At 35.7% G+C, this 23,351-nt stretch overlaps 5 protein-coding genes across 5 annotated transcripts; 4 read left to right on the top strand and 1 right to left on the bottom strand.

The window, feature by feature from the left end:
- The first annotated feature begins 3,736 nt into the window (after positions 1-3,736).
- LOC21397365 (probable NADH dehydrogenase [ubiquinone] 1 alpha subcomplex subunit 5, mitochondrial) lies at positions 3,737-5,598 on the top strand. The gene is made up of 2 exons (XM_010107426.2): positions 3,737-4,166; positions 5,055-5,598. Exons 1-2 carry the CDS (start codon positions 3,854-3,856, stop codon positions 5,249-5,251), a joined length of 510 nt encoding a protein of 169 aa, XP_010105728.1. The 5' UTR covers positions 3,737-3,853; the 3' UTR covers positions 5,252-5,598.
- Positions 5,599-6,008: 410 nt separating this feature from the next.
- LOC21397364 (pentatricopeptide repeat-containing protein At5g52850, chloroplastic) lies at positions 6,009-8,842 on the bottom strand. The gene has a single exon (XM_010107425.2). It carries the CDS (start codon positions 8,840-8,842, stop codon positions 6,188-6,190), a length of 2,655 nt encoding a protein of 884 aa, XP_010105727.2. The 3' UTR covers positions 6,009-6,187.
- A 1,813-nt stretch (positions 8,843-10,655) lies between these two features.
- Positions 10,656-14,476, top strand: LOC21397363 (protein SGT1 homolog). Its single transcript, XM_010107424.2, has 10 exons — positions 10,656-10,950; positions 11,471-11,540; positions 12,063-12,187; positions 12,391-12,529; positions 12,769-12,865; positions 12,990-13,055; positions 13,366-13,501; positions 13,653-13,738; positions 13,874-13,978; positions 14,141-14,476. Exons 1-10 carry the CDS (start codon positions 10,791-10,793, stop codon positions 14,246-14,248), a joined length of 1,092 nt encoding a protein of 363 aa, XP_010105726.1. The 5' UTR covers positions 10,656-10,790; the 3' UTR covers positions 14,249-14,476.
- A 1,437-nt stretch (positions 14,477-15,913) lies between these two features.
- On the top strand, positions 15,914-18,374 carry LOC21397362 (trafficking protein particle complex subunit 1). Its single transcript, XM_010107423.2, has 5 exons — positions 15,914-16,326; positions 16,442-16,556; positions 16,939-17,057; positions 17,654-17,715; positions 18,087-18,374. The coding sequence occupies exons 1-4, from the start codon at positions 16,103-16,105 to the stop codon at positions 17,703-17,705; spliced, it is 510 nt and encodes a 169-aa protein (XP_010105725.2). The 5' UTR covers positions 15,914-16,102; the 3' UTR covers positions 17,706-17,715; positions 18,087-18,374.
- Positions 18,375-21,544: 3,170 nt separating this feature from the next.
- On the top strand, positions 21,545-23,212 carry LOC21410785 (UDP-glycosyltransferase 88A1). Its single transcript, XM_024171783.1, has one exon. It carries the CDS (start codon positions 21,582-21,584, stop codon positions 22,983-22,985), a length of 1,404 nt encoding a protein of 467 aa, XP_024027551.1. The 5' UTR covers positions 21,545-21,581; the 3' UTR covers positions 22,986-23,212.
- The last annotated feature ends 139 nt before the right edge of the window (positions 23,213-23,351 follow it).

Raw genomic sequence — 23,351 nt, 5'->3', positions numbered from 1 at the left:
TCTTTTTTCATCTTATGACTTTCTTTTTTTCTAGCACAATTGGCCTAATATTTTTAGGTTCACGACGTGTCAGATAAGCCCTTTTATATGGGCCTATAATGACGTGGAGAACTCAGACAGGAAGTGACCGGGCCAACAGTACTACAGTATCGATCTCACCGGACAGAAACCCCAACAACAACGCACTTTCTCTGAATTTCTGACCCTCCTCTCTACAAAGTTATGGCAAGTGTGGTGGCCGTGAGAGTATATCCAAAATCCAGAGAGAGAGAGATGTTCCTCCGAGCGATCGAACGAATGTTATTGGCTAAGGTGAAGCATTTGACGGGGATCGTGGGGCGCGAGAAGGGTCCTAATCGATCTTTACAACAAAGCCCTAAAGGAGGTCCAGGCCATCCCTGAGGACGAGATCTATCGCAAAGTGGTGGAGGATGTCACTCGCCGCCGTCTCAAGGTTTGCCAGGAAGAAGAGAATTGGGAGGTCGTCGAGAAGCGCATCGCCTGTGGCCAGGTCGAGGAGCTCATCGAGGAGGCTCGCGACAAGTTTCTCCTCACCAGCAAATTCATCTGTCCGTAAAAACCCTCTTTCTTTTTTTTTTTCAAATTTTTGAAATGTTATATCATTTTGTTTGATCTCTTGGTCCGTTAACCGATTTAAGTTTTATTAGAGTAAAAAAAACTCTTAAAATTAATCACATTTAATTTTTTTATTACAATAAAAAATTCTCATATAAAATTACACCTCAACTCGAATCAGTGAACTAAACATACTATTTTTATTACAATAAAAAATTCTCATATAAAATTACACCTCAACTCGAATTAGTGAACTAAACAGACTCTTTGTTCAATTATTGTTCAAAAATTTGATTCAAGATGTGGCTGAATGTTGATCATGAAAGTCTCTATTTTTTTTTGGTTTGACTACGTTAATGCTACATTTCTTTCATTTGAAGTTTGACGGTGTGTTTAGAATTGTTTTAAAAAATTTTAAAAGCATTTTACACAATAAATAATGTAATTATAGTATTTTGTAAAAGTATACATAAATATTTTACACATAAAATTAATACACTTTTTAAGTTATTTTAAGGAGTTTAAATGTGTAATTTTTAAAATTTACTTTTATTTTTACTTTAAGTAAAAATAGTGTTTTTACTAAAAACACATGTTAAAAGCACAATAATCTTCAACTGGCCCATAATCTAAGAATTGAAAGGGAGAAGTTTTTGGTTCTTTTCTTCTTTCTAGTGGTGAGCCAAACACATTAGCAATTTCAAGTGTGATGAAAGAAAATGTGGGCTTGTTTCTTTGAAGATTTCTCAAATATGGGAAATGAGGATGCTTGATTATTAGCTAGTGTAACATGTTCATATAGTTGTTTTAATTTATTGAGTTTTATTTCTACATCTTTGTTCTTTTTGGAGTAAGAAGCCGAAATCGAAATAAGAAAAGGAAGCTTTTTTCAAATTTTTTGAAGAAGTATGAAGAATTAGGAATTGTGGGGAAAAAAATGGAGAAATATGTGATTTCCATGCCTTTTAACACTTTGCCTGATTCATTGAAATGGAAATTTTAAGACTTGTTTAGTTCGCTAATTTGAGTTTTTAATTTGAATTGAGATGTGACTTTATGTGAGAATTTTTTACTGTAACAAAAAAGTTAGATGTGACTGTTTTTAAGAATTTTTTATTGTAATAAAATTTAAATTTTAAACTCAAATCAGTGAAATAAACAGAACTTTATTAGTCAACCTATTTTGTTTTCTTTACATAATCACGGTTACGAGACAAATCTCAAAATAATATTTAATGGTAAATTTGTGCCAAAAGTTCTACGGAGTGCTAGTTATCTCAAGTCCATGTATCTTAATAGTTGTTCTGATTGTTCTGAAGACAGATAGAGCGTCATTGCATTAAAATTCGCTTACATTTATTTGGTGAAGTTCACAATTCTTCTGTAAATTAGTTCAGTACAGTAAAGTTTCCATTTCTTTGTTCAATCAATACGCAAAATTATATGGACTGTGTTTGTAACTTTTTTTTGCTTTGCAGCGTCGCGACCATGGGACTTCAACAAGAGTGACGTTGATGTGTTTCCTTTTTGTAGTGACATCAAGAGTGACGATGACGTGTGGCACGTGTGGCCTTTTTATAATGGTATTAAAATTCTATTTATTTAATCGATTTGAGTTTAAAATTTAAATTTTATTATCGTAAAAATTTTTAAAAAATAATCACATTTAGAGTCCGTTTAGTTCGTTAACTCGAGTTTTTAATTCGAATTGATATGTGATTTTATGTGAGAGCTTTTTACTGTAAAAAAAGGTTAGATGTGACTATTTCTAAGAATTTTTTACTGTAATAAAATTTGAATTCTAAACTTAAATCAGTGAAATGAACGAGATTTTAATTTTTTTATTACAGTAAAAAACTCTCATATAAAATCACATCTTAACTTAAATTATAAATTTAAATCAGTAAACTAAACAGACTATCAGGGTTACGATTGATGTTTCTATACCACCTCAGCTTCCTGATTTCGTCACCAGAACGCTAGAGGCAATTCAAGACTCCTCAAAAAGGCATCCACCACCGCCACTCACCTCCAAGGAGTCACTGTAGAAGTAAAGTTACGCCAGAGCGCATCTTAAATTTAGGAGATGTTTAGTTTATAGATTAGAATCATGTGATTAGAATTATTTTTGAGTTATGTGTATTTTTTATAAGAGAAAATACTATAACAAATCATGAATTATAATTCAAATTATAATTTGAATCCTCCAACCAAACATCCCCTTATACTTGACTGGCGCCCTTACAACAACTTTTGCTTTTGGACTGATTTCAGCCCTTGCATTTTTATCCAAAACTGTAATGATATGCCGATTTTGGTTGCTTTAGCATCTTTTCCAACTGCGGTAAGAGGGCAGGTCAAAGTGTTCTTTTTTATCTAGACTTTATATTATTGGATGTTAAGCGTTTTTTTTTTTTTTGGTTGAATAATGTAAAGAGTAAATTGGTAGATTATCACTAGTGATCTATTAAATTATTTCCCAAAATCATCACAAATCACCGGTCGTCTCCAACGTCGGAAATCTAGTAGATTACTACCCTGATCCACTATGTTATCTTGTGGAGTCGATAATTGATTGTATCCAGTGGATGGGTCCTAATTTTATTTCTTACTCTTGATTAATATATTTTTATTAATTAACAATAAAGTGTAAAGATTTAAACTCATGCACTTTAAAAAAGTATAACTCTTCTTTCCTCTAAAAAACAAAATACAATTTTATGATTTTATCTCATGAAATAAAAGACGACACAGAAGATTTGTTGATTTGCATATATTGTAACATGTTAATTCTAGGAGTGAGTGACTGTGAGACATAAAACATAAGCATACACGTTATGTTGAAACATAACAAAAGAATTTAGAATATCATTTATAAATACTACATATAAATAACAAAAGTTAAAAGTCATTATAATAATTACTATTTAATTTTGTAGCATTAAGATCATTAGAATAACTATACAATTCTGTTATTCTTAAAATATTTTAGAATTTGTTATTCTACTACAATGGGCCTTCATCCCTTTTAGGAACGGGCCTAACATTCTTGGATTCATGACGTGGCAGCAAGCCCTTTTATATGTGGGCCTACAGTGACGTGGCATAGTTGGAGTTGAAGTGACCGGACTAATAGTACCGATCTCACCGGACAGAAACCCCAAATCCCAACACGCTTTTCTCCGAATTTCTGAGTAAACCTCTCTGTTTACAAAGTTTCGGCGAGTGCGGTGGCCGTGAGAGTAAATCCAAGATCCACAGAGAGAGAGAGAGAGAGATGTTCCTCCGAGCGATCGGACGGCCGTTATTGGCCAAGGTGAAGCAGTCGACGGGGATCGTGGGGCTGGCGGTGGTCCCAAACGCGAGGGAGATCCTGATCGACCTCTACAACAAAACCCTAAAGGAGGTCCAGGCCATCCCTGAGGACGAGGGCTACCGGAAGGCGGTGGAGCATTTCACGCACCACCGTCTCAAGATTTGTCAGGAAGAAAACGACTGGGAAGTCATCGAGAAGCGCCTCGCCTGCGGCCAGGTCGAGGAGCTCATCGAGGAGGCCAGCGACGAGCTCCTCCTCATCAGCAAAATGATCGGTTCGTATTTACCTTTTTTTTTTTTTCGAATTGTAGGAATGTGATTTCTTTGCTGTCGGAAAGATGGATTCAAAATGTGATTGATCATGAAAATCTCGATATTTGTGTTTTGTCTGCGTTAATGCTACATTTCAAATATTTTTACTCTTTTTTTTTTTTTGGAACTTTAGGAATGTGATATTTTTTGTCAATCATGTTGTTCGTTTGATCTTTGTTTGGTTGCTGTTCGAAAAATTTGTTGAATATGTGACTGATCATGGAAGTCTCAATATTTGTGTTTTGACTTCGTTAATGATACATGTCCATCGTTTGAAGTTTGATAGAAGCCAGGAATTGAAAGGGAAACGGTTTGGATTCTTTTATTCTTTCTAGTGGTAAGCCAAACACTTGAATAATTCAAATGCAAATGAAAATTGGGGTTGTTTGTTCGATGATGCTCGATAATTAGTCAAAATCACTTCAAATAGGTTTTTTAATTTATTGACTTCTACATCTTCGTTTGGTTTTTCGTGAAAGAGGAAACAGAAATGGAAAAGGAAACTTTTTCTCGGATTCTCTGAAGAAGTATGAAGGATTTTAACGATGGAAAAAGGAGGAATATGATTTCCAAGCCTTGTGAAGTTTTGCTTATTGTAAAGGCTTGAGAATTTACATATTGGAGAACTGGATTGCTTGATCCACTGAAATGGAAATTCTGTTAATGTGTTTTGTTTTCTTCACATAATGACAATTACTTTGTGACAATTAGTCTGAAGAAATTTAGAGCGATGTTGCATTAAAATGCATTTATATTTGGTGAAGTTCACAATTGTTCTTTAAATTTCGAATCTTTCTTCAATCAATACGCACAAAGATGTGGACTGTGTTTGTAACTTTTTTGCTTTGCAGAGTGGCAACCATGGGATATTCCAAGTGACTACGAGTGTGAGGTGATTGAGAACGATGCTCCAGTTCCCGGGCACATTCCTCGTCATATACCGCCTCCAATTCCTGAATCCTTTTACAAGACGCTAGAGAGACTTCAAGAGTCCTCAAAAAGGGATCCACCACCGTCAGGCACCTCTAAGGAGTCACCATCGAAGTAAAGTTATGCCAGCATGTGTTCGAGGACTTCGTCAATGTCCTGTCTTTGTTCCCTTTTCCTCAGATGTTTGCTATATTAAACAGAGTTTAAATTGTGGCGTTAGAGGTTTGCGTTTTTAATAAAATCTTAAGAATATACTTGACTGGCGGCCTTACAACAACTTTTGCCTTTTGAATTGATCTCTGCCCTTGCATTTGCATTCAAAACTGTAATGCTATGCGTGATTTGTCTATCTTTAGCATCTTTTCCGTTGCGGTAAGCAGGCAGGACAAAGGGTTCTTTTGGATCTTGATTTCATATTTTGGATGTAAAGAGTAATTATTACTTTATAAACGAGGTTTAATGAAATGCGTAGAGTTGTTGGTTGTTCAAATAGCTTGATGCAAAACAGGTAATGTTCATTATCTTCTTAATTAATGGGGAGCCAGGGATATATATATATATATATATATATATATATATTATCATACATAGTTGAACAAGGACTAGTCATAATTAACAGAAAAAAGAACCGGAGATGGTGGTGTTTTTATAGCCGTATTACTTGCAATTAGACTTTACAAAGTTACAACAGCTGTTGTTTTTGTTTTTTTGGCTAATCACAGCAGCTTTTGTTTGATTGTTTTGTTTTTGTTTTTGTTTTGTTTTTTGTTTTTTGTTTTGGTAGAAATACTAATTCACATTTGTATCGTAATTCCTGACGTCCATTTTCTGATACTTAGCATCCTCGTTGTGCCCATATCTTACACCATACTAAAGGCTTTACCAAAATCTCGTACTCCGGAATTTAGTGGCCAACTTCAATGAAGAAGCAACATAAGAAATGAATATAACAAGCAAGCTAGTTCAGGCAAAGAATACAGCAACGGTGAAACATCGAATCCTAGAATGCTCACGTTGGCCGATATCAAGAGAGAGAGAATGACTGTGAAATTTATCAGCAGCCTCTGCACGAGCATTCCCCCTTCTTGAAGGCATGGATTCGGTTCCTCTCTCTAACAATTACCACTTGGTCAATATATCGGGTCACCTGCATTATGAAGTCATGACACTCGCCGCAAATAAGCATGTTCTTGCTTATCCGTACAGCGGCCTTTGAGGGTGTATTAAGAAGACCAAATGCAAAAGCTAACTTCTCACTGTGATAGAAAGAACCTTTCGTATCTCCATACGACGAATATCCTCGTTTTCTTAACTCGGTTGCGAGTGATACTATTTTGTCATGGATCTCGTTTATCTGTGGATGTGACCTATCTCCTGCATTGAAGATATGAACTTTGTTCCTAACCTCTATCCAGCTCTGGCCAAGATTCTTTCTTACTCCTCTGTCTTTCATCAGCTCGCGGGTCTTCCTGCCTAAGTCGGACCGGCCAGAATCGTCAAACAAGTTGGCAAGTAGCGAATAGAAAGTCGGATCGGATGGGTCAAGTTCAAGACCTCGTCTTGCCATATCTTCCCCAAGAGGTATGTTTCTGTGGAGTTTGCAAGCACCCAATAATGTCTTATATACTAAAGTATCTGGCTTAAAGGGCATGCTGTCAATCACTTCCATGGCATCTTCAAACAAGCCAGCTCGGCCAAGTAGATCTACTAAACAAATATAGTGATCGATTTCCGGGGTCATATTATGCATGCTTTTCATTGAATGGAAATACTCGATACCCAAATTAACCAAATTACCACGGCTGCAAGCAAAAAGCACTGATAGGAAAGAAACAGAATCGGGTTTGAGTCCTGCTAACCTCATGTCATCGAAGGCAGAAAGAGCACCGGAGATATAACCATTTGATGCCAATCCAGATATTAGCCCATTCCATGATACAACGTCAGGGTCAGATATTTCCGCAAAAGCCTTGTAAGCATCATTTCCATAACCACACTTCCAGTACAAGTCAACTAAGGCATTAGAAACTGAAGTGCAGCCCCCAAAACCGGATTTAATCGCATAACAATGAAGTTGCTTACCAGCTTCCATTGTTGCTAAGGCAGCTGACACAGATAAAAAACTTGCCAGGCTAAATCTGTCCATCTTAACGCCGTCTCTATACATGCGATTGATGACATCCAGTGCCATTTCATGACGGCCCAACTTATTCATTCGTGTGGCTAAACTTGTGTAGGTGATGGTATCTCTATGCCTCATCGTGCTTATAACACGCCATGAATCATCCAGCAATCCTAGTGCAGCATAAGCATCTACAAGAGCATTCCCAACAACTATATCAGAATATGCTTTAGCTTTTATTATATATCCGTGGAGCTTCAACGTTTGACTATGTGATTTATTTGTACTGCAAGCTCTAAGGACGGAAGATAGGGTAAACGAATTTGGTTGCACCCCTGCTGCTTGCATATGCAGAAAAGACCGGAAAGAATCTTGTTCAAAACCATGCTGAGCAAAACCAGCAATCAAAGAAGTCCACGAGATGACATTCTGCGAGGTTATCCCCCAAAAGGCTCTCAAACCATCCTCTACAAGGTGGGAACATTTCATATACATATCAACAAGTGCATTTCCAACACAAACATCAGCCTCCAGACCAGTCATAATAACTCGCGAATGGATCTGCTTTCCCAATTCCAGTGCAGAAACTGCTGAGCAAGCCGTCAGTATGTTAGAATACGTGAAACTATTTGGCACAAACCCAAAGATCTCCATCTTGCGCATTGCAGCTACAGCCTCCTTGACTTTAATGTTTCGGGTGAAACCAGAAACAACAGTGGTCCATAACGTTACATCATACTCGCTCGTCTGATGCAAGACCTTAACAGCATCTTCCATCCTTTTGCAACTTGAATACATCTCCACAAGAGCTGTCTTCAGGACCAAACTAAACCTAATTCCAAGCATTATCAAATGGGCATGTAGTAGTCTCCCATAATTCAAATCAAGATGATAGGATGCCGCCAAAAGCTTCACGAAAGTGAACTCGTTTGGAGTAACACGAGAACAGATCATATCATTATAATGCTCTAAAGCCAGACTCCATTTTTGAGCCTGGACTAATGAAGATATCATAGTTGTCCAAGATATAGTATCACCACTGTCCATATATCTGAACATGCCATGAGCCTCCTCGCTGCAGCCACACTTTGCATAAAAATCAATCAAAGAGCTAAGCAAAAATGTGTTACACTTGAGCCCGAGTTTTATCACATAGGCGTGCACGCGAGTTCCCTCGTCGAATTCGCCCATAGCAGAACACGATCGCAAGACACTCGAGAACGTAAACTCATTCGGGCTCTCCCCAGAAGTTACCATTGAATTGAACAATTCAAGGGCTTCACCATGCTTCCCATCCCTGGTATAAGCAGACAGCAATCCAGTCCACGACACAACATCTCTATGAGGCATTTCACCGAACAAGTGGCGCGCATATTCAGCTCCATAGCATTTAGCATATAATGTCAAAAGATTGTTACTTAAAAACAAGTTACAGTTAAGACCCAGTTTGATAATTGGGCTGTGTACACAGAGACCTTCTTCCAAGGACTTTGAGTTGCATGAGGAAAGAACTCGCAAGCATATGTCTTCAAAACGGTGTGCTTCATTTCTGATAAAGAACTTGGTAGAAACATTTGCTAGTGACATAACAACTGAAACTTATTTTTTTAATGTTCAAATGACGTCAAATTATGCTTTGGTTAGGTGTGGAGAGATTTCAATATGTCATGTTGAAGTAATGCCTGCACCAAAAATTACTATCGTTACATTCCAAAATTTTTCTCATTATTATACTAATTACTAATACTAGGCACAAAACAGGACCAATTGATAATGGTTTGCGTATCCTGGGTAGGCCCTGTTCATTTCACCAATTCGAGTTTTGTTACAGTAAAAAACTCTCAAAAACAGTCACATTTAACTTTTTTACTACAGTAAAAAGCTCACACAAAATCTCATATTAACTCAAATTACAAACTCTCAAATCAGTGAAGTGAACAGACTAAGGTCTCTGCTTATTTCACCGATTCGAATTTTCAATTTTAAATTTTTATAATTAAAAATTTTAAAAAAATATCACATTTAATTTTTTCTGTTATAGTTAAAAATTTTCAGAAAATATCATATCTTAACTCAAATTAAAGACTCAAGTCTCTCAAAAAAATATCACATATTAATTTAAATTAAAAATTTAAATTTATAAAGCTAATGAGACCTTAAACTTTTTTAGTGACTTCGGTGTACTTGCACTGCAACCTCGCAGCAAGAGGAAGGAAAAAGAACTATAATGAAAAAACATCGGGCGTGGTCAAAATAATTGATTTCTTTGTAGAATAATCACGGATGTTTCCTTTTTCATATTGTCGTAATTATTTGGCAGTGAGTCATTTTTTTTTTTTTGGCCAATATCAGAAAAAAAATTCATAAATTTTTAATTTCCCCGAAGTAAAAATATGATACCAAAGTTTATTTTATTGACACATTAGTAATTACAAATCATTATTATAATTACTACAAAAATATTAGAGTATGCAATATAATAACAGTTGATAATTATTTAGCTATCTGTGACAAAAAAGAAAATTAAAATCAGCACTACGTTTCAACTATATTATAGTACTATGAAGAAAATTCAACCTTTGCTAAATGTTGGAGTTTCTCTTGTGCAATCACAGTTGAAAAGGAATATATATAATATATATATATATATATATATATATATATTATTACAGATCTGTATAGTGTTCTAAGAATCTCCTTGAATTATTAACAATCAGATTCTTGAAAAAGAGAATGTTGCATCTGTTTTATGTTTAAGCAAATTATGGCCTCGTTGATTTCACCGATTTGAGTTTTCAGTTTTAAGTTTTTATAGTAAAAAATTCTCAAAAAATGTCACATCTAAATTCGAATTAAAAACTCGAATCTACGAAGTGAACGATGCCTATAAATTATAAGTCTTGTAACAAAATACCTCCGAATTATACCACACTTTATTTCTATTTAATCTATTTATTGGAAATAAATAAAAAAATATGCTTATAATAATTCTTTATATTGATATTACTTATTTTTCTTAGTTTTAACTTTTTGTTTTTTGATTAAATTTTAATTTCTTACCTTTTTAAAAGGTGTTTTTTTTAATTGAGGAAATTTCCTATTAAACTTTAAGTTTCTCTTTTTAGTGGTCAAGAAAAAGATAAACTGAAATTAATACAAATTATCTTAAATAATTCTTTAAATTGATATACTTATTTTTTAGTTTGATTATCTTTTTAAAAAGAAAAATTTCAATTTTTTTTTCTACTTTTTTAAAGTTTCGTTTCTCTTATTGAGGAAATTGTCTATTGCTATCAAAATTTTGATCAGATTAGATTTAGGAAATACTTTTTGAGTACCAAGTTATGAATAAATAAACAATTCTCTCTTATGTGGACAAGGGATTGTTATCGCTATTGCCAGCTCAAAGTCAATTTTCCTTCTTTTTCAGTCGTAATAAGTTTTACAACTCCGAGTCTTTTCCTTCCCAGCTTTCTCTCTTCCAGACCCTTCGATTTTCTCTGCTTCTCGTTCTCTTTCTACATCTCCGGCGGATATGGCGTCCGATCTCGAGAAGAAGGCCAGAGAGGCTTTCATCGACGATCACTTCGAGCTCGCTGGCAGCCTCTACACGGAGGCGATCAATATCAGCCCTAAAAACCCCGACCTTTACGTCGACCGTGCCCAGGCCAACATCAAATCCAACAATTTCACCGGTGAATTTGTTTTTTCTTAGCTTGTGTGTGAAACTGTGAACTTTCATGGTGTCGAATTTAGATTAGCAATTTTTCTTTTTTTCTTTTTTGTTAATTTTGTTTTCTAATGAGTGAAATACTTGCTAAGTCTACTGTACAAGGCTATATCTTAGAGCTCCCTAGTAGTAGAATTTGATTTTGTAGATTAGTAATCGGTAAAGCTGTATCTCTAGTATGTCACCAGTGATATTTCATTTATGTTGCTGAAGAATAATTCATTTATTTTTCCTCAGTGAAAATTGGTGTGCATTTTGTGTAGATTTGATGCTTCTTTCTTATATTCTTTCTTTATTTTCATATTCGCGCGTTTTGCCTTTCGTGTTAATATTGAGTTCAGTGAGATTAAGTATACATGATTTAGGAATGTTGTTTAGTGCGTTGATGTTGTGTGTGTGTGTGTGTGTGTGTGTTTTTTTTTTTTCTGTTATCTTTTGAATTCAAAATATTGTTGCTTGTTGCTGTTGTGAAATTCTCTGTGCAGAGGCTGGTGCAGATGCAAACAAGGCGATTGAGTTGGACCCATCAAATTCGAAAGCATACTTGAGAAAAGGGTAACATATGTTGCAACCAAAGCGTAATATTTTGAGTGTGCACTTGCTTGTCAACTTTTGTTACTTGTTTCACCAATTTCTGGTTATCTATAATCTACATATGTTGGTTTCATATGTTTTCTATGTAAGGGGTTTGAATCTCCGCAATCCTTCTATTATTTTTTATTTTTTATTTTTCAAATTTGAAGGAATGCGTGACAGTCCCTCCTATTTCGTAAATGATGTGGCTAACATCCTTAAGGTTTATAAATTGAGTCTTAAAAGATGATTCTTAACTTTTCTATGCTTGGATCTCAATCAATGTGGAAATATTCTTTTAAGTTTATGGGTTGTAGCTTCTTTCGTACAATACATGTCCAGATTAAACACGGTCCCCCTGCCCCCTTCTCTTCTGCATGAGTCCACTATTTACTTCCACGATTCATGTACTTTGATTGTGTGTCATTTTCCATTATGTTGATTTTTGTGTTTCGTATTATGGTCTTGATAATGTTTGCGAATTCTTGTGACTTTTGGTTACAGCACTGCCTGCATGAAACTTGAAGAATATCAGACTGCTAAAGCTGCCTTGGAATTAGGAGCAGCTTTGGAACCAGGAGACACTAGATTTGCAAATTTGATTAAAGAATGTGATGAGCGCATCAAAGGTGGGTAATTTCTTGTTACAAGCTTTCACCTTTTAGTAATCTGTGGAGCTGGTGAAGTTTCTCCATAATTTGATGTTTGAGATTTCTCATGATTGTGATGGAAGCTCATCTTTGGAAGGGAGGAAATAGCAGGGTAAAACATGGTATTAAAAATATTTTAATGGCCATTCTATGTTATTTAATAATATCGCATTTCTATGCAGAGGAATCTGGTGATCTACAAAAGCAGTCATTGGAAACATCCAGTACAACAAATGTGTCCACAGAAGATGTTCAGCCTGTTGAGACTGTGAATGATCTTCCCAAACAGGTGACAGCAACATCTTCCAGACCAAAATACAGGTAAGTGTGTGACTTTGCGTGCTTCCTTGATTGATTTGAATGAGTAGTCAACTTGGATGCTGATGTCAATTTGTTTTATAAAGTTTTTCCAGCAGTAGAGTTGTGCCTGCACCTTTTATTATTATTATTATTATTTTATTATTTTTATTTTTTCATTTTACACGAGAGTATATGAGATATTTGTAGTTTTGAAAAGAGTCCTTGAAATTGAGAACACTTTTCTTTCTGTGAACAAATAGGCATGAATTCTACCAGAAGCCAGAAGAAGTGGTAGTGACTATATTTGCTAAGGGCATACCGGCCGACAGTGTTGCAGTCGAGTTTGGTGAACAAATAGTATGATATGCATCCCTGAATGAATGTGTTGTCTGTATTCATGCGTGTTGTTTTCCTTGTAGTTTAGATATTTGGAAACAAGTTATAGGATTGAATGACTGTAACTTTTACTACTTGTGTGCAGCTAAGTGTTAGCATTTCTGTTCCTGGTGAAGATGTATATCATTTTCAGCAACGCTTGTTTGGGAAGGTAATGACCCCATGTTGTTGAGAGACGTTTCGTGGTGGAACTATCATTAGACGCATCATGCATGGTTTAATATATTAATTGAAGCTGGAACTTATGTTGTAAACTTGGGAACTTAAATTCATGTTTACTCTTTTCTTTCTTTGATATATGGTAGTGCACTATCAAAATATATTAGCTCAAGCATGACTAATGGGTATTATCCTTAATCATTTGCTAGTTTAGTCTTCTGTAGTATTGAAGGCTCACATAATCTTTGGATCATCTATTTCAGATCAGAAAATGATCTTTTTATTTGGCCGTTTGTGAACAGATAATACCAGATAAGTGCAGATATAGTGTTTTATCCACCAAAGTTGAAATTCGCCTTGCAAAAGCTGAAAGCACACATTGGGCAGGTCTTGAATTCAGAAAGGAGAGTTCTGTTCCACAAAGGGTTGTTGCCTCAGGTAGGTACCTTTCATTTACATTGTCTTGAATTTTTACTGTAGATCATAATTTGTTTCAAGGATCTTTACTCATATTTATGCTTATCGATGCTGTTATTGTGCTGTTATTCAATCTTGTTACTGAGTTTCGTTCTTGTCTCCGGATTTGTAGTTCCTGGATGTCAAAGGCCAACTTACCCATCCTCAAAACCAAAAATAGTCGACTGGGATAAGTTTGGAGCCGAAGTGAAAATGGAGGTCTGCACTTAACATTTTCAATTAATATTTTGATCTGGGGACTCTCTTCATATTTGAGTGCTTTTTTTTTTTTTTTTGGTTTCTTGTTTTATTTTTTGTTTTTTGTTCTTTTCCCTTACTCTGTTCTGATTCCAGGAGAAAGAGGAGAAACTGGATGGCGATGCAGCTTTGAACAAATTCTTCAGGGATATATATCAGGATGCTGATGAGGACACAAGAAGAGCCATGAGCAAATCTTTTGTAAGACTCATTGGTCTTTATTCGTAGTTCGTTAATATCTATCTAGCGATTTAAAATGATACTCAAATGTGTCCTATAATAATAAAAACTTTGATATTGGTTTTTATTCCTTTAATCACTTTTTTAAGTTTTTAACAGTGTCCTTTTCATCTTGATATACAGGTGGAGTCTAATGGAACGGTGCTTTCGACAAACTGGAAGGAAGTCGGTTCGAAGAAGGTGGAGGGAAGTCCTCCTGATGGCATGGAGTTGAAGAAATGGGAATACTAGATTTTTCTGTATTTGGCTGTACTTTAGTTTTATTCGATTTTGCCTGAGGAGCGTTGCTTAGTATTTTTGTTCTTCAGAAACTAGTGACCCTTGTGCTTGAGTGACCTTTTCTTTTCCTTTTTCTTTTTTCAATTGGAATATGTGTTTCGTCGCCTTCAGTTGTCTAATTATCTAAGTTGCTCAAAACTGTACCATATTAACTTTAGCATAAAAATTTCTTATGCTGTACACGAAACATTGGTATTATTATTGTTTTTCCAAGTTAAAAGATGATCCACTGCGATGCTGTTTAAGCTACCCTGACTTAAAAAAGTGCCTATTGATTAGTCCTATGAATTAAACCACCAAATGGTAACTAAAATAAGAAGAAAAATATTGAAGTAGATCTATTAGGGTGTGAATCATGTTGGTATTTCGTTTTCCTAAAGTCGATAAAACTAAGTTCATTTTTCTTTTTTTCCCCCCCTCTTTTTGGGGTAAACGAGTGTGAAATGATCGACAATTCAGTCAGAATTTTGAAGAATGTTTGTTCTTTCAATCAAAGGAAGAAAGAGATAAAGAACAAATAAATAGAGGTAATGAACCAAGACCATGTACAGTTTTGAGCACAGGCAGGCTAAACCCAGGAATACGTTTCTACTTTCTATAATTTTGAGTCTTTTTTGCTTGAGGCAAATCAATGGCTTTCCTGATTTGCTAAGAGTTCTGAGTCTCGTTCATTTCACCGATTTGAGTTTAGAATTCGAATTTTGTTACCGTAGAAAGCTCTCAGAAACAGTCACATCTAATTTTTTTACTACAGTAAAAAGCTCTCACATAAAATCACATCTAAACTCGAATTAAAAACTCGAATCAGCGAACCAAATAAGCCCTTGGTGTATCTGATTTTATTAATCTGTGAATCAGTGATAGAAACATTAATAACCTACTATAGCATAAAACAAAAATATAAATCTGGGGTAAAAATTGAAATAAACAAACATGTTAGTCAAAAGAAAAAAGAAGGATTAATCTCATTGGTACTTCATGAACTTTGAAATTATCCTCACTTTACCCCTTAAACTTTAAAAATTATCACTTTTACCCTTAAATTTCGAATTTATCTCATTTAAACTCGTTTGTAAGAATTTTTATTAAAATCAAATGCAAAAAAAGAGGGGTTTAAGTGTAACTATGTGATTTTTTTTTCTATTTGTTTTCAACTTAAATTCAGACATAAATATCACATGACTGTATTACTCTCTTTTATTATATGTTTTAATAAAAATTACAATAAAAAGAGTTAAGTGAGAATAATTTAAAGTTTAAAGAATAAAGTGAGAGCTTTTAAAGTGTGAGGTTCAAGCTGAAAATGACTATAAAATTCAAAAGTATTAGTAATAATAATCCAAAAAAAATTATAGAAACTTTTAGAGAGGACTCTTAATTGGATCATTTATGCAGATATCTCTTTTGCTCTCCATTATCATACGAGAACTAAGTGGATGTTCAGTTCACAGATTTAAAATCACGATTCAGAATCATTCTCAATTTATGTATTTTTTTATGAGAGAAAACACTGCATCGAGCCGCGAACCATGATACAAATTCTCGTACCAAACACACTTTCACAAACTATACGACGTCGTATGCCATTTGTCCTCCGCGTATCATCTAGATGGAGGATTCTTGCCTCCTTAGTCCCTTTCCTCTAGCAGCAAAATCTCTGCTCTCTCTCTCTCTTTAAGCCAGCCTTCGAGATCCAGATTCTAATCACGAAACGCAACATCGTACAACTCAATTGGAGGCATTATTTACCAATTTTTCGGAAATTATTTGGAAGGAATCGAAATCGGTGATCGCAATTAGGGAAGAATGCAATTCTTCGGCGGTTCAGAGATCAGCCCGTCGCCGCCGGTGCCGACGGCGTCTGGGAACAACGCGCACATGATGTACGTGTTTAACAGGAACGGCGTGTGCCTACTTTACAGAGAATGGAATCGTCCTCTTCGAACCCTCAATCCCCAGCAAGACCACAAGCTCATGTTCGGCTTGCTCTTCTCCCTCAAGTCCTTGACCGCCAAGATGGACCCCACCACGTACCCTCTTCTTCTTCTTCGCGATCTCAATTTCTTTGATGCAATTTCGTCTCTCTTTTTATTTTTTTTATTGATGTTATTGGGATTAAATTTTCTATTTTTTTGGTGGTTTCAGTGCGGATAGAGGGAATCTAGGGGTTCCTCAATTGCCAGGTCAAGGTTGCTCCTTTCACAGCTTCCGTACTAATACCTACAAGCTCACTTTCATGGAAACTCCTTCTGGTTTGAAGGTTGCATTTTCTTATTTCTGCCTGTCAATTTCTGGCCGTGCGATCTGATCTGATTTGTTGGGTCAAACTCAAAGTAAAAAACTTATCTTTTATCGAAAAATAAATGTTCAATTCTCATTATGAGCAGTTTGCAATGGTAATATTGCTGTCTTAGAGCCTTTCATGTATATGATAGTATTGGCACTTCGGTCCTCTGTTTCTTTTAGTGTAGAAAATTGAGCGAAATTGTTGTCCTCTATGGAAATGGGTGCCTTGGAAAGAAGTTTCTAGTGAAATAATCCTCTTGCTTTAGTTTATAGAGGCTTGCCACATATGTTTGAATCTCTTTGTTTATATTCTACTGCATAATTGATGATACATTATGTGCTATTATCATGTGCAGATTATATTGGTTACTCATCCTAGGACTGGTGACCTAAGGGAATCCTTGAACCACATTTACAACTTGTACGTTGATTATGTTGTCAAAAACCCCCTTTATTCTCCTGGGACTCCAATTAGGTAACTAACTTGTTAATTCTTTTTATAGATTTGATTTGACCATAGTGAATGACTATCTATGTTGACGATTTTTGTCCACTGCATCATTACCAGCCACCCCATTGGTAACTAACGTGTTTGGATTTTGTTACCAAAATAGACTCCTTGTACCATTTTCTTTGAGGTTTCAAAGAGTTGCCAGTATTTTCGATTTGTTTCTCCATTGTAATTTGTATCACACAAATGTGCTGCTCAATCAACTATTCAAAAGGGGGGCAGCAAAGACCATTGGGTTTCTCACTTTTTTGTATTTGTAAGGAGTATGATATTTTCAATTTTTTTTTTTAAAAAAAAAAAAAAGAGAGAAAGAAAGCTTATGTTTTTGCTTGTAGGACATTGGCACACCTATCCATGAATAGGTCTGCTCAATATTAGGTATCTAGTATGCTTGTTAGATTTTTGACTCCTGTCTTGTTACTTGGGTTAGATATAACCATTTCAGACGATCTTTATTTGGGAGAAGGCAGTCTTTTGGTTATTAGTCATTCTCACGAAAAAAACTCATGTAGCCTCTTTGATTTTATAATAGTAGTAATTATTATCATTGTTGTTTTTAGGTGTGAGCTTTTTAACACATTTCTGGACCAATATTTAAGGAGCATTGCTTAGAAGCCCAAAGGTAAAGACTTCACCTTGAATTATCAAATATATATATATATATATACATACACACACAAATAGATATATTTCTTGAAGGTATTCGAAGAGCCCTTGTGTCAAGTAGGGATTGGAGTAGTGCTTAGCTAATAAGAAGATAGACCAATTGCCTTTTACAACGAGAAATTGAATGAGGTTCAACATCGTATTCAAATTTTATGCCATTATCCAGGCCTTGCAGCAGTGGAGACACTTTTTGATTTTGAAGGGGATATTTTTTCCTTCTCTTCCAATTTATCTGTGTCCAAAAGATCTGCCATCTTGTCTTCAACTATTCAGTTTGCTTCTGGTTTATTCAAAAAATGTCTTAACGTGTTGACTTCTTTCTGGCAGCACTCTCTCTCATCATGGTTGCAATCTTTAGTTGGGCAATGAGCTGTCAAATACCTTATTCCAAGCCGGTGTTATGAATCCATTTTTTACAGGGGGTGAAGTTTGCCTATAAATTCTGCCTCAGATATCGCAAAATATTAGGCTGTTGGGAGAAAAGAACAAGAAAGTAGATTCCATGTATTTTCTTTTAGTAGCTGAGCATCCTGTTGGTTGCACTTGTATTTGTGAAATCACTACTATCTACTAAACTTCTCTTTTTGTTTCTTTGAAAAAAGTTATTCATTCAAACGCTACAGTGAAAGTCACAGGACGACACATTCTAATAAATGGCCCAACGGCAAGAAGAATGCGCAACTTAGAGAAAATTAAAAATGTGCTACCTTTCAGTGAGAGGTGAGTGAAAGGTCACCTCTTTTAGTTTTGTGTTCTTATTAAAATTATAGTCCTTTCAAGTAAGGGAGAAAGTTATTTCCGATTTGAGTTTTCAATTCGAGTTGAAATGTAATTTTTTGTGAGAGTTTTTATTATAGCAAATTGGAATTTAAAACTCGAGTCAGAGAATTGAATGATAATCAGCGTGTTTGGAACTAATTTTGTTTTTGTTTTTCAAGACAAAAAAATGAGATTAAGGGGGAAAATGTGTTTGGAGGAAAAAAGGTAAGAAAACCGAAAATAATTTCATTTTTTAGTTTAGTGTAAAATTTAAAAAATAAAAACGATTTGAGTCGTTTTTCATTTCTGTGGGTAGATGCCTTTTTTCTGGGCAGATAGGTGAAAATTATATAACTAAATGGAGTTTAAGTTTTTTCTTAAATTGAAAATAATTTCTTAATAAAATTACTAAACGTATTTTTAAAAATGATAACATTTTCATTTTCAGTTTTATATAAAAAAATAAAATTATTTTGAAACCATTTCAAACGCACTCAATGGTTTTCAAAATAGGAAATCCCAGAGTGCATGCCCTGGGACCTATTCGATTTCCCAAAGGACCCAAATGAGACGAATTTTTATAAGAATCTAAAGCAGACACAGGCAAAGGCGTCAGGTAAAAAAGGACATGAATTCTATAAACAAGAACATCCGAGATAAGCTATCGAAAACGAGATCAACATAAAAACGACAATTACTTGGAAAAAGACAATAGGCAATAGCAGAGAAACAACGGAAAATTAAAACGACATGAGACAACACTTGAAAACGACAACACTACATGAACTTATCTCCTGGAAAATCGAGAATACACAAAAGCGGAATTACTGAGGGTTACGACTGCGTCGGTGCGGCTACGTCAATACGTTGATTGATATATATTTATTTGTATTCTTAAGCTGGCTGTAATACCGCCTTAGATATCGCAAAATTTTATGGCAACTTTGTATGCAATTTTTAATAACTTTATGTTTTTTGAATTGACAGGTGATAGGATTCAATGGAGTCGGTAGGCTATATCTACAACTATATCCTTTTGAAAATTTTAAAAAGATATTAGAATATAACAACTGTTGACGATAAAAATTCGTCAATAGATTAATAATAAGATTGTGGTGGTTTGTGGGCAGATTAAACGTGATTATAACGTGACTAAAAAGAATTAAGATCAACACCATAAATTATATAGTGGTTCACCTTTGGAATTCAAAGGCTACGTCCACATTCAGAGGGCTTCACTAAATTTTGAGGAAAATATTACAAACTAGTGAGAGAGAGAGAGTCCAGAAGAAAATATTACAAAACGAGAGAGAGAGTCCAGCCCCCATTTTTATATATCATATTATCCTAATTGTCAAACTTCTAATCATATTTTGAGATTGTTTTACCAACTCTCAGAACACTGACTTCTGATGACTGAGATTTTGGCTAGTTTGCCTGATTTTTCCCACCGGCTTCACCACTAACGTTGCTTGCATTAAATACCTATCAAATCTCTGAGCAGCTGTCACATCTTGACTGACGTGGTTAGGGTCGGCGCTTGGCTGTTCTTTGAAACGGTCTACGTCTTCAAATGATGATACGGTCGACTTTGTATTGCGATATACTCCTCAATACGATCGCCCATAGGGCTTTATTTTCAGATTGTGATCATTGTCTACGGTCGGCGTCTATTGAATAGTGGGATTCTTTGTCCACAGCTGTCGCAGTCATTAGTCATCCAACTATGCCGCGTGGTGATCATCTAGTGGACCACGTGGATCGTGGAATTTTTTCCTATAACAACAACATATGAAAAAATATATTCTCCTAAAATCGAGAAGATTCTATAGCACAATTAAGAAAACAAAAATGCAGAATTATTGAGGCTACATCTGTGAGTTAATTGATAATTTGATATGTATTGACCGGAATTTCTCCAAACCCTGCTTTGAGTACATGGATTGAGGAAAAAAAAAGAGAGATAATTGAAAGAAAAAAAAAAGAATTTTTTTTTTTTTAATACAAGACAGTATTTAATCCTCAACCGTTTACCTTAATACTTTAAAGCCACTAAATTAAGAGATCTTAGACGGAAAGACTCATTTGACTGTGTTTGACAGGGATTTTTAAAGAGATGCCATCTCCTAAAATGTACCGAATGAAAATCAAACAGTACATAACTCTACAAACACAAATCTAACTCTCATTCGATATCTTATTACCAACAAATTATTGTTTCGTACTTCATCAATAAAAGAAAAAATTACTCGAATTAAAAAAGAATAGACTCTAGCCGTCTCTGGTCCACGCCCACCCATGTTGACACTCTAACTAGAAAGTGAGATTTATAAGAAAAGTCAATAAGTAAATTTAGAAGACGTTTGGTTAGAGAATTTAAATTATGTGATTCGAATTATTTTTGATTTACATGTACTTTTTATGAGAAAAAATACTGTAACAAACAACGAATTATGATTCGAATCAGAAAACGAATCCTTTTATTAAACATCTTCTAAGTGAAATGCTGTGCACGTCTATTTTTTTTTTCTTTAAAAATGAATTTCGACCTCACAAACGTGAAAACCACCGAATCAAAAATCGTTGATACTAGTCTTCCGCACGTTGATTGTACACAAATAATTCTATAATAATAATCAATCCTGTGGCAGCTTAATAAAATAAACAAATAAATAAGACATCATTGAATTTAAATTTAAAATTTAAATTTTATTACGATAAAAAATTTTAAAAAATAATTATATTTAATTTTTTTATTATAATAAAAAATTTTAATATTAAATTTTATCTTAACTTAAATTAAAAATAATAAATAAAGTAAACAAGCCATAAATATGCACCGAACTAATTAATTCGTTGGTCACCGTTGCAAAGAATCTTAAATCGACTTCACAACTTTTCAACGACTTCTCTCATATATATATATATATATATATTTTTATTTTATTTTATTTTATTTTATTTTTTTTATTTTTTTGAAAAGCGACTTCTCTCATTTTTGGATGTATATATGTATATAGCGAGTTTATTCTGTGCCTTGAACTCAGCCACAAAAACCTAAACATGGAGTCAATAGTTCTTTACCCAACACCAGCCATCGGTCACCTTATCGCCATGGTTGAGCTAGGAAAGCTCATTCTCACTTCCAAACCTTCGCTCTCCATCCACATCCTCATGACTACAGCGCCTTATGACGCCGGCGACACCGCTCCCTACATCGCCGCCGTCTCCGCCACCAATCCTTCCATCACCTTCCACCACCTCCCGCCCGTCTCCCTCCCTCCCGAGCTTTTGACCGCCTCGGCTCACATCGAAAACCGAATCATGGAAGTCCTCCATCTCAACAAACCCAACGTATCTCAAGCCCTAGTTTCCATCTCTCAAACACACACCATCCACGCCTTCCTCGTGGACTTCTTCTGCGGAAGCACTCTCACTGTCTCCGCCGATCTCAACATCCCCTCTTACGTCTTCTTCACTTCCGCCGCCGCCGCCTTAGCTATTTTCCTTTACTTACCAACTCTTCACAAAACCATATTCCCAAAGAGCTTAAAAGATCTTAACAACGCTCTTCACAGCGTCCCCGGAGTGCCGCCGATTCCTTCGCTGGACATGGCGAAACAGTACCTCGACCGTCACGATAAGACTTACGAATACTTTCTCGAATCTTCTATCCATGTCTCGAGATCGACCGGAATTATTGTAAACACGTTTGAATCGCTTGAATCTAGAGCAGTCAAAGCCATAACTGAAGGATTATGCGTTCCCGACCATTCTACTCCTCCGATATACTGCGTTGGACCGCTTATTATGACTAGACAGAAAACAGATTTACATTCAGAGTGCTTCAAATGGCTGGACTCGCAACCAAGGCAAAGCGTGGTTTTTCTCTGTTTCGGAAGCTTAGGCGTGTTCTCCAAAGAGCAACTGAAGGAAATAGCGGTGGGGTTGGAGAGGAGCGGCCAGAGGTTCTTGTGGGTGGTGCGAAATCGGCCGTCGGAATCGCCGGAATCGAGTTTGGATTCGTTACTTCCAAAAGGGTTCTTGGATCGGACGAGAGATAGGGGACTGGTGGTGAAGAACTGGGCCCCACAGGTGGAGGTGCTGAGTCACGACTCGGTGGGAGGGTTCTTGACCCACTGCGGGTGGAACTCGGTGCTGGAATCGGTCTGCGCCGGTGTGCCGATGGTGGCTTGGCCGCTCTACGCGGAGCAGAGGTCGAACAGGGTGGTGTTGGTCGAGGAAATCAAGATCGCTTTGCCGATGAACGAGTATGATAAGGACGGGTTTGTGAGCGCCGACGAAGTTGAGAGGCGAGTCATTGAGTTGATGACGGGCTCCGAAAGCGGCGACTCGATAAGGAAGCGTGTGTTGGAAATGAAGGATGAAGCTAGAGCTGCTCTAAGCGACGGTGGGCCGTCCCGAGTTACATTGACCAAACTCACTGAGTTTTGGAAGCGTTGGTGAGTTGAGATTTATTATAGAACTCGGGGGTTATAGTAGGTTCATGATTCATCGTGATTCATGAGGTTGGCATTTCAAGATCGTATTGCAGAGGTTAATTAACTTTTGTCTATTTGTGTGTTCAATAAATTCGTGCGTTGTTGCTTTCTTTTCAGCAAATTTGTAATGCACTAATTTCCCTTGTCACTGGAATAAAATAAAGATAAGAGTGAAGTTTAGCCAGAATCAAGACGGAGACTTGTTTTTTTATTTTTATTTTATATTTTATTTATTAATTTTTTTTTTTGGCAAATCAGGAGACTTTGATTTATTCCTCTATCTATCACTATCGGGTAAGTGCTTTTTTTTTTTTTTTTTTTGGTTAAAAAG

This window comes from Morus notabilis, unplaced genomic scaffold (assembly GCF_000414095.1).
Source record: "Morus notabilis unplaced genomic scaffold, ASM41409v2 Scaffold1094, whole genome shotgun sequence".
Lineage (NCBI taxonomy): Eukaryota > Viridiplantae > Streptophyta > Magnoliopsida > Rosales > Moraceae > Morus > Morus notabilis.
The sequence above is the reverse complement of the archived record's forward strand: the minus strand, read 5'-3'. Positions and strand labels throughout refer to the sequence as shown.

Coding starts and splice junctions, on each gene's coding strand:
- LOC21397363 (XM_010107424.2), top strand. CDS start 10,791: ATGGCGTCCGATCTCGAGAAGAAGGCCAGAGAGGCTTTCATCGACGAT. Junction 10,951..11,470: donor CAAATCCAACAATTTCACCG/GTGAATTTGTTT, acceptor TTCTCTGTGCAG/AGGCTGGTGCAGATGCAAAC. Junction 11,541..12,062: donor AAAGCATACTTGAGAAAAGG/GTAACATATGTT, acceptor TTTTGGTTACAG/CACTGCCTGCATGAAACTTG.
- LOC21410785 (XM_024171783.1), top strand. CDS start 21,582: ATGGAGTCAATAGTTCTTTACCCAACACCAGCCATCGGTCACCTTATC.
- LOC21397362 (XM_010107423.2), top strand. CDS start 16,103: ATGCAATTCTTCGGCGGTTCAGAGATCAGCCCGTCGCCGCCGGTGCCG. Junction 16,327..16,441: donor GCCAAGATGGACCCCACCAC/GTACCCTCTTCT, acceptor TGGTGGTTTCAG/TGCGGATAGAGGGAATCTAG. Junction 17,058..17,653: donor TCTCCTGGGACTCCAATTAG/GTAACTAACTTG, acceptor TGTTGTTTTTAG/GTGTGAGCTTTTTAACACAT.
- LOC21397364 (XM_010107425.2), bottom strand. CDS start 8,842: ATGTCACTAGCAAATGTTTCTACCAAGTTCTTTATCAGAAATGAAGCA.
- LOC21397365 (XM_010107426.2), top strand. CDS start 3,854: ATGTTCCTCCGAGCGATCGGACGGCCGTTATTGGCCAAGGTGAAGCAG. Junction 4,167..5,054: donor CCTCATCAGCAAAATGATCG/GTTCGTATTTAC, acceptor TTTGCTTTGCAG/AGTGGCAACCATGGGATATT.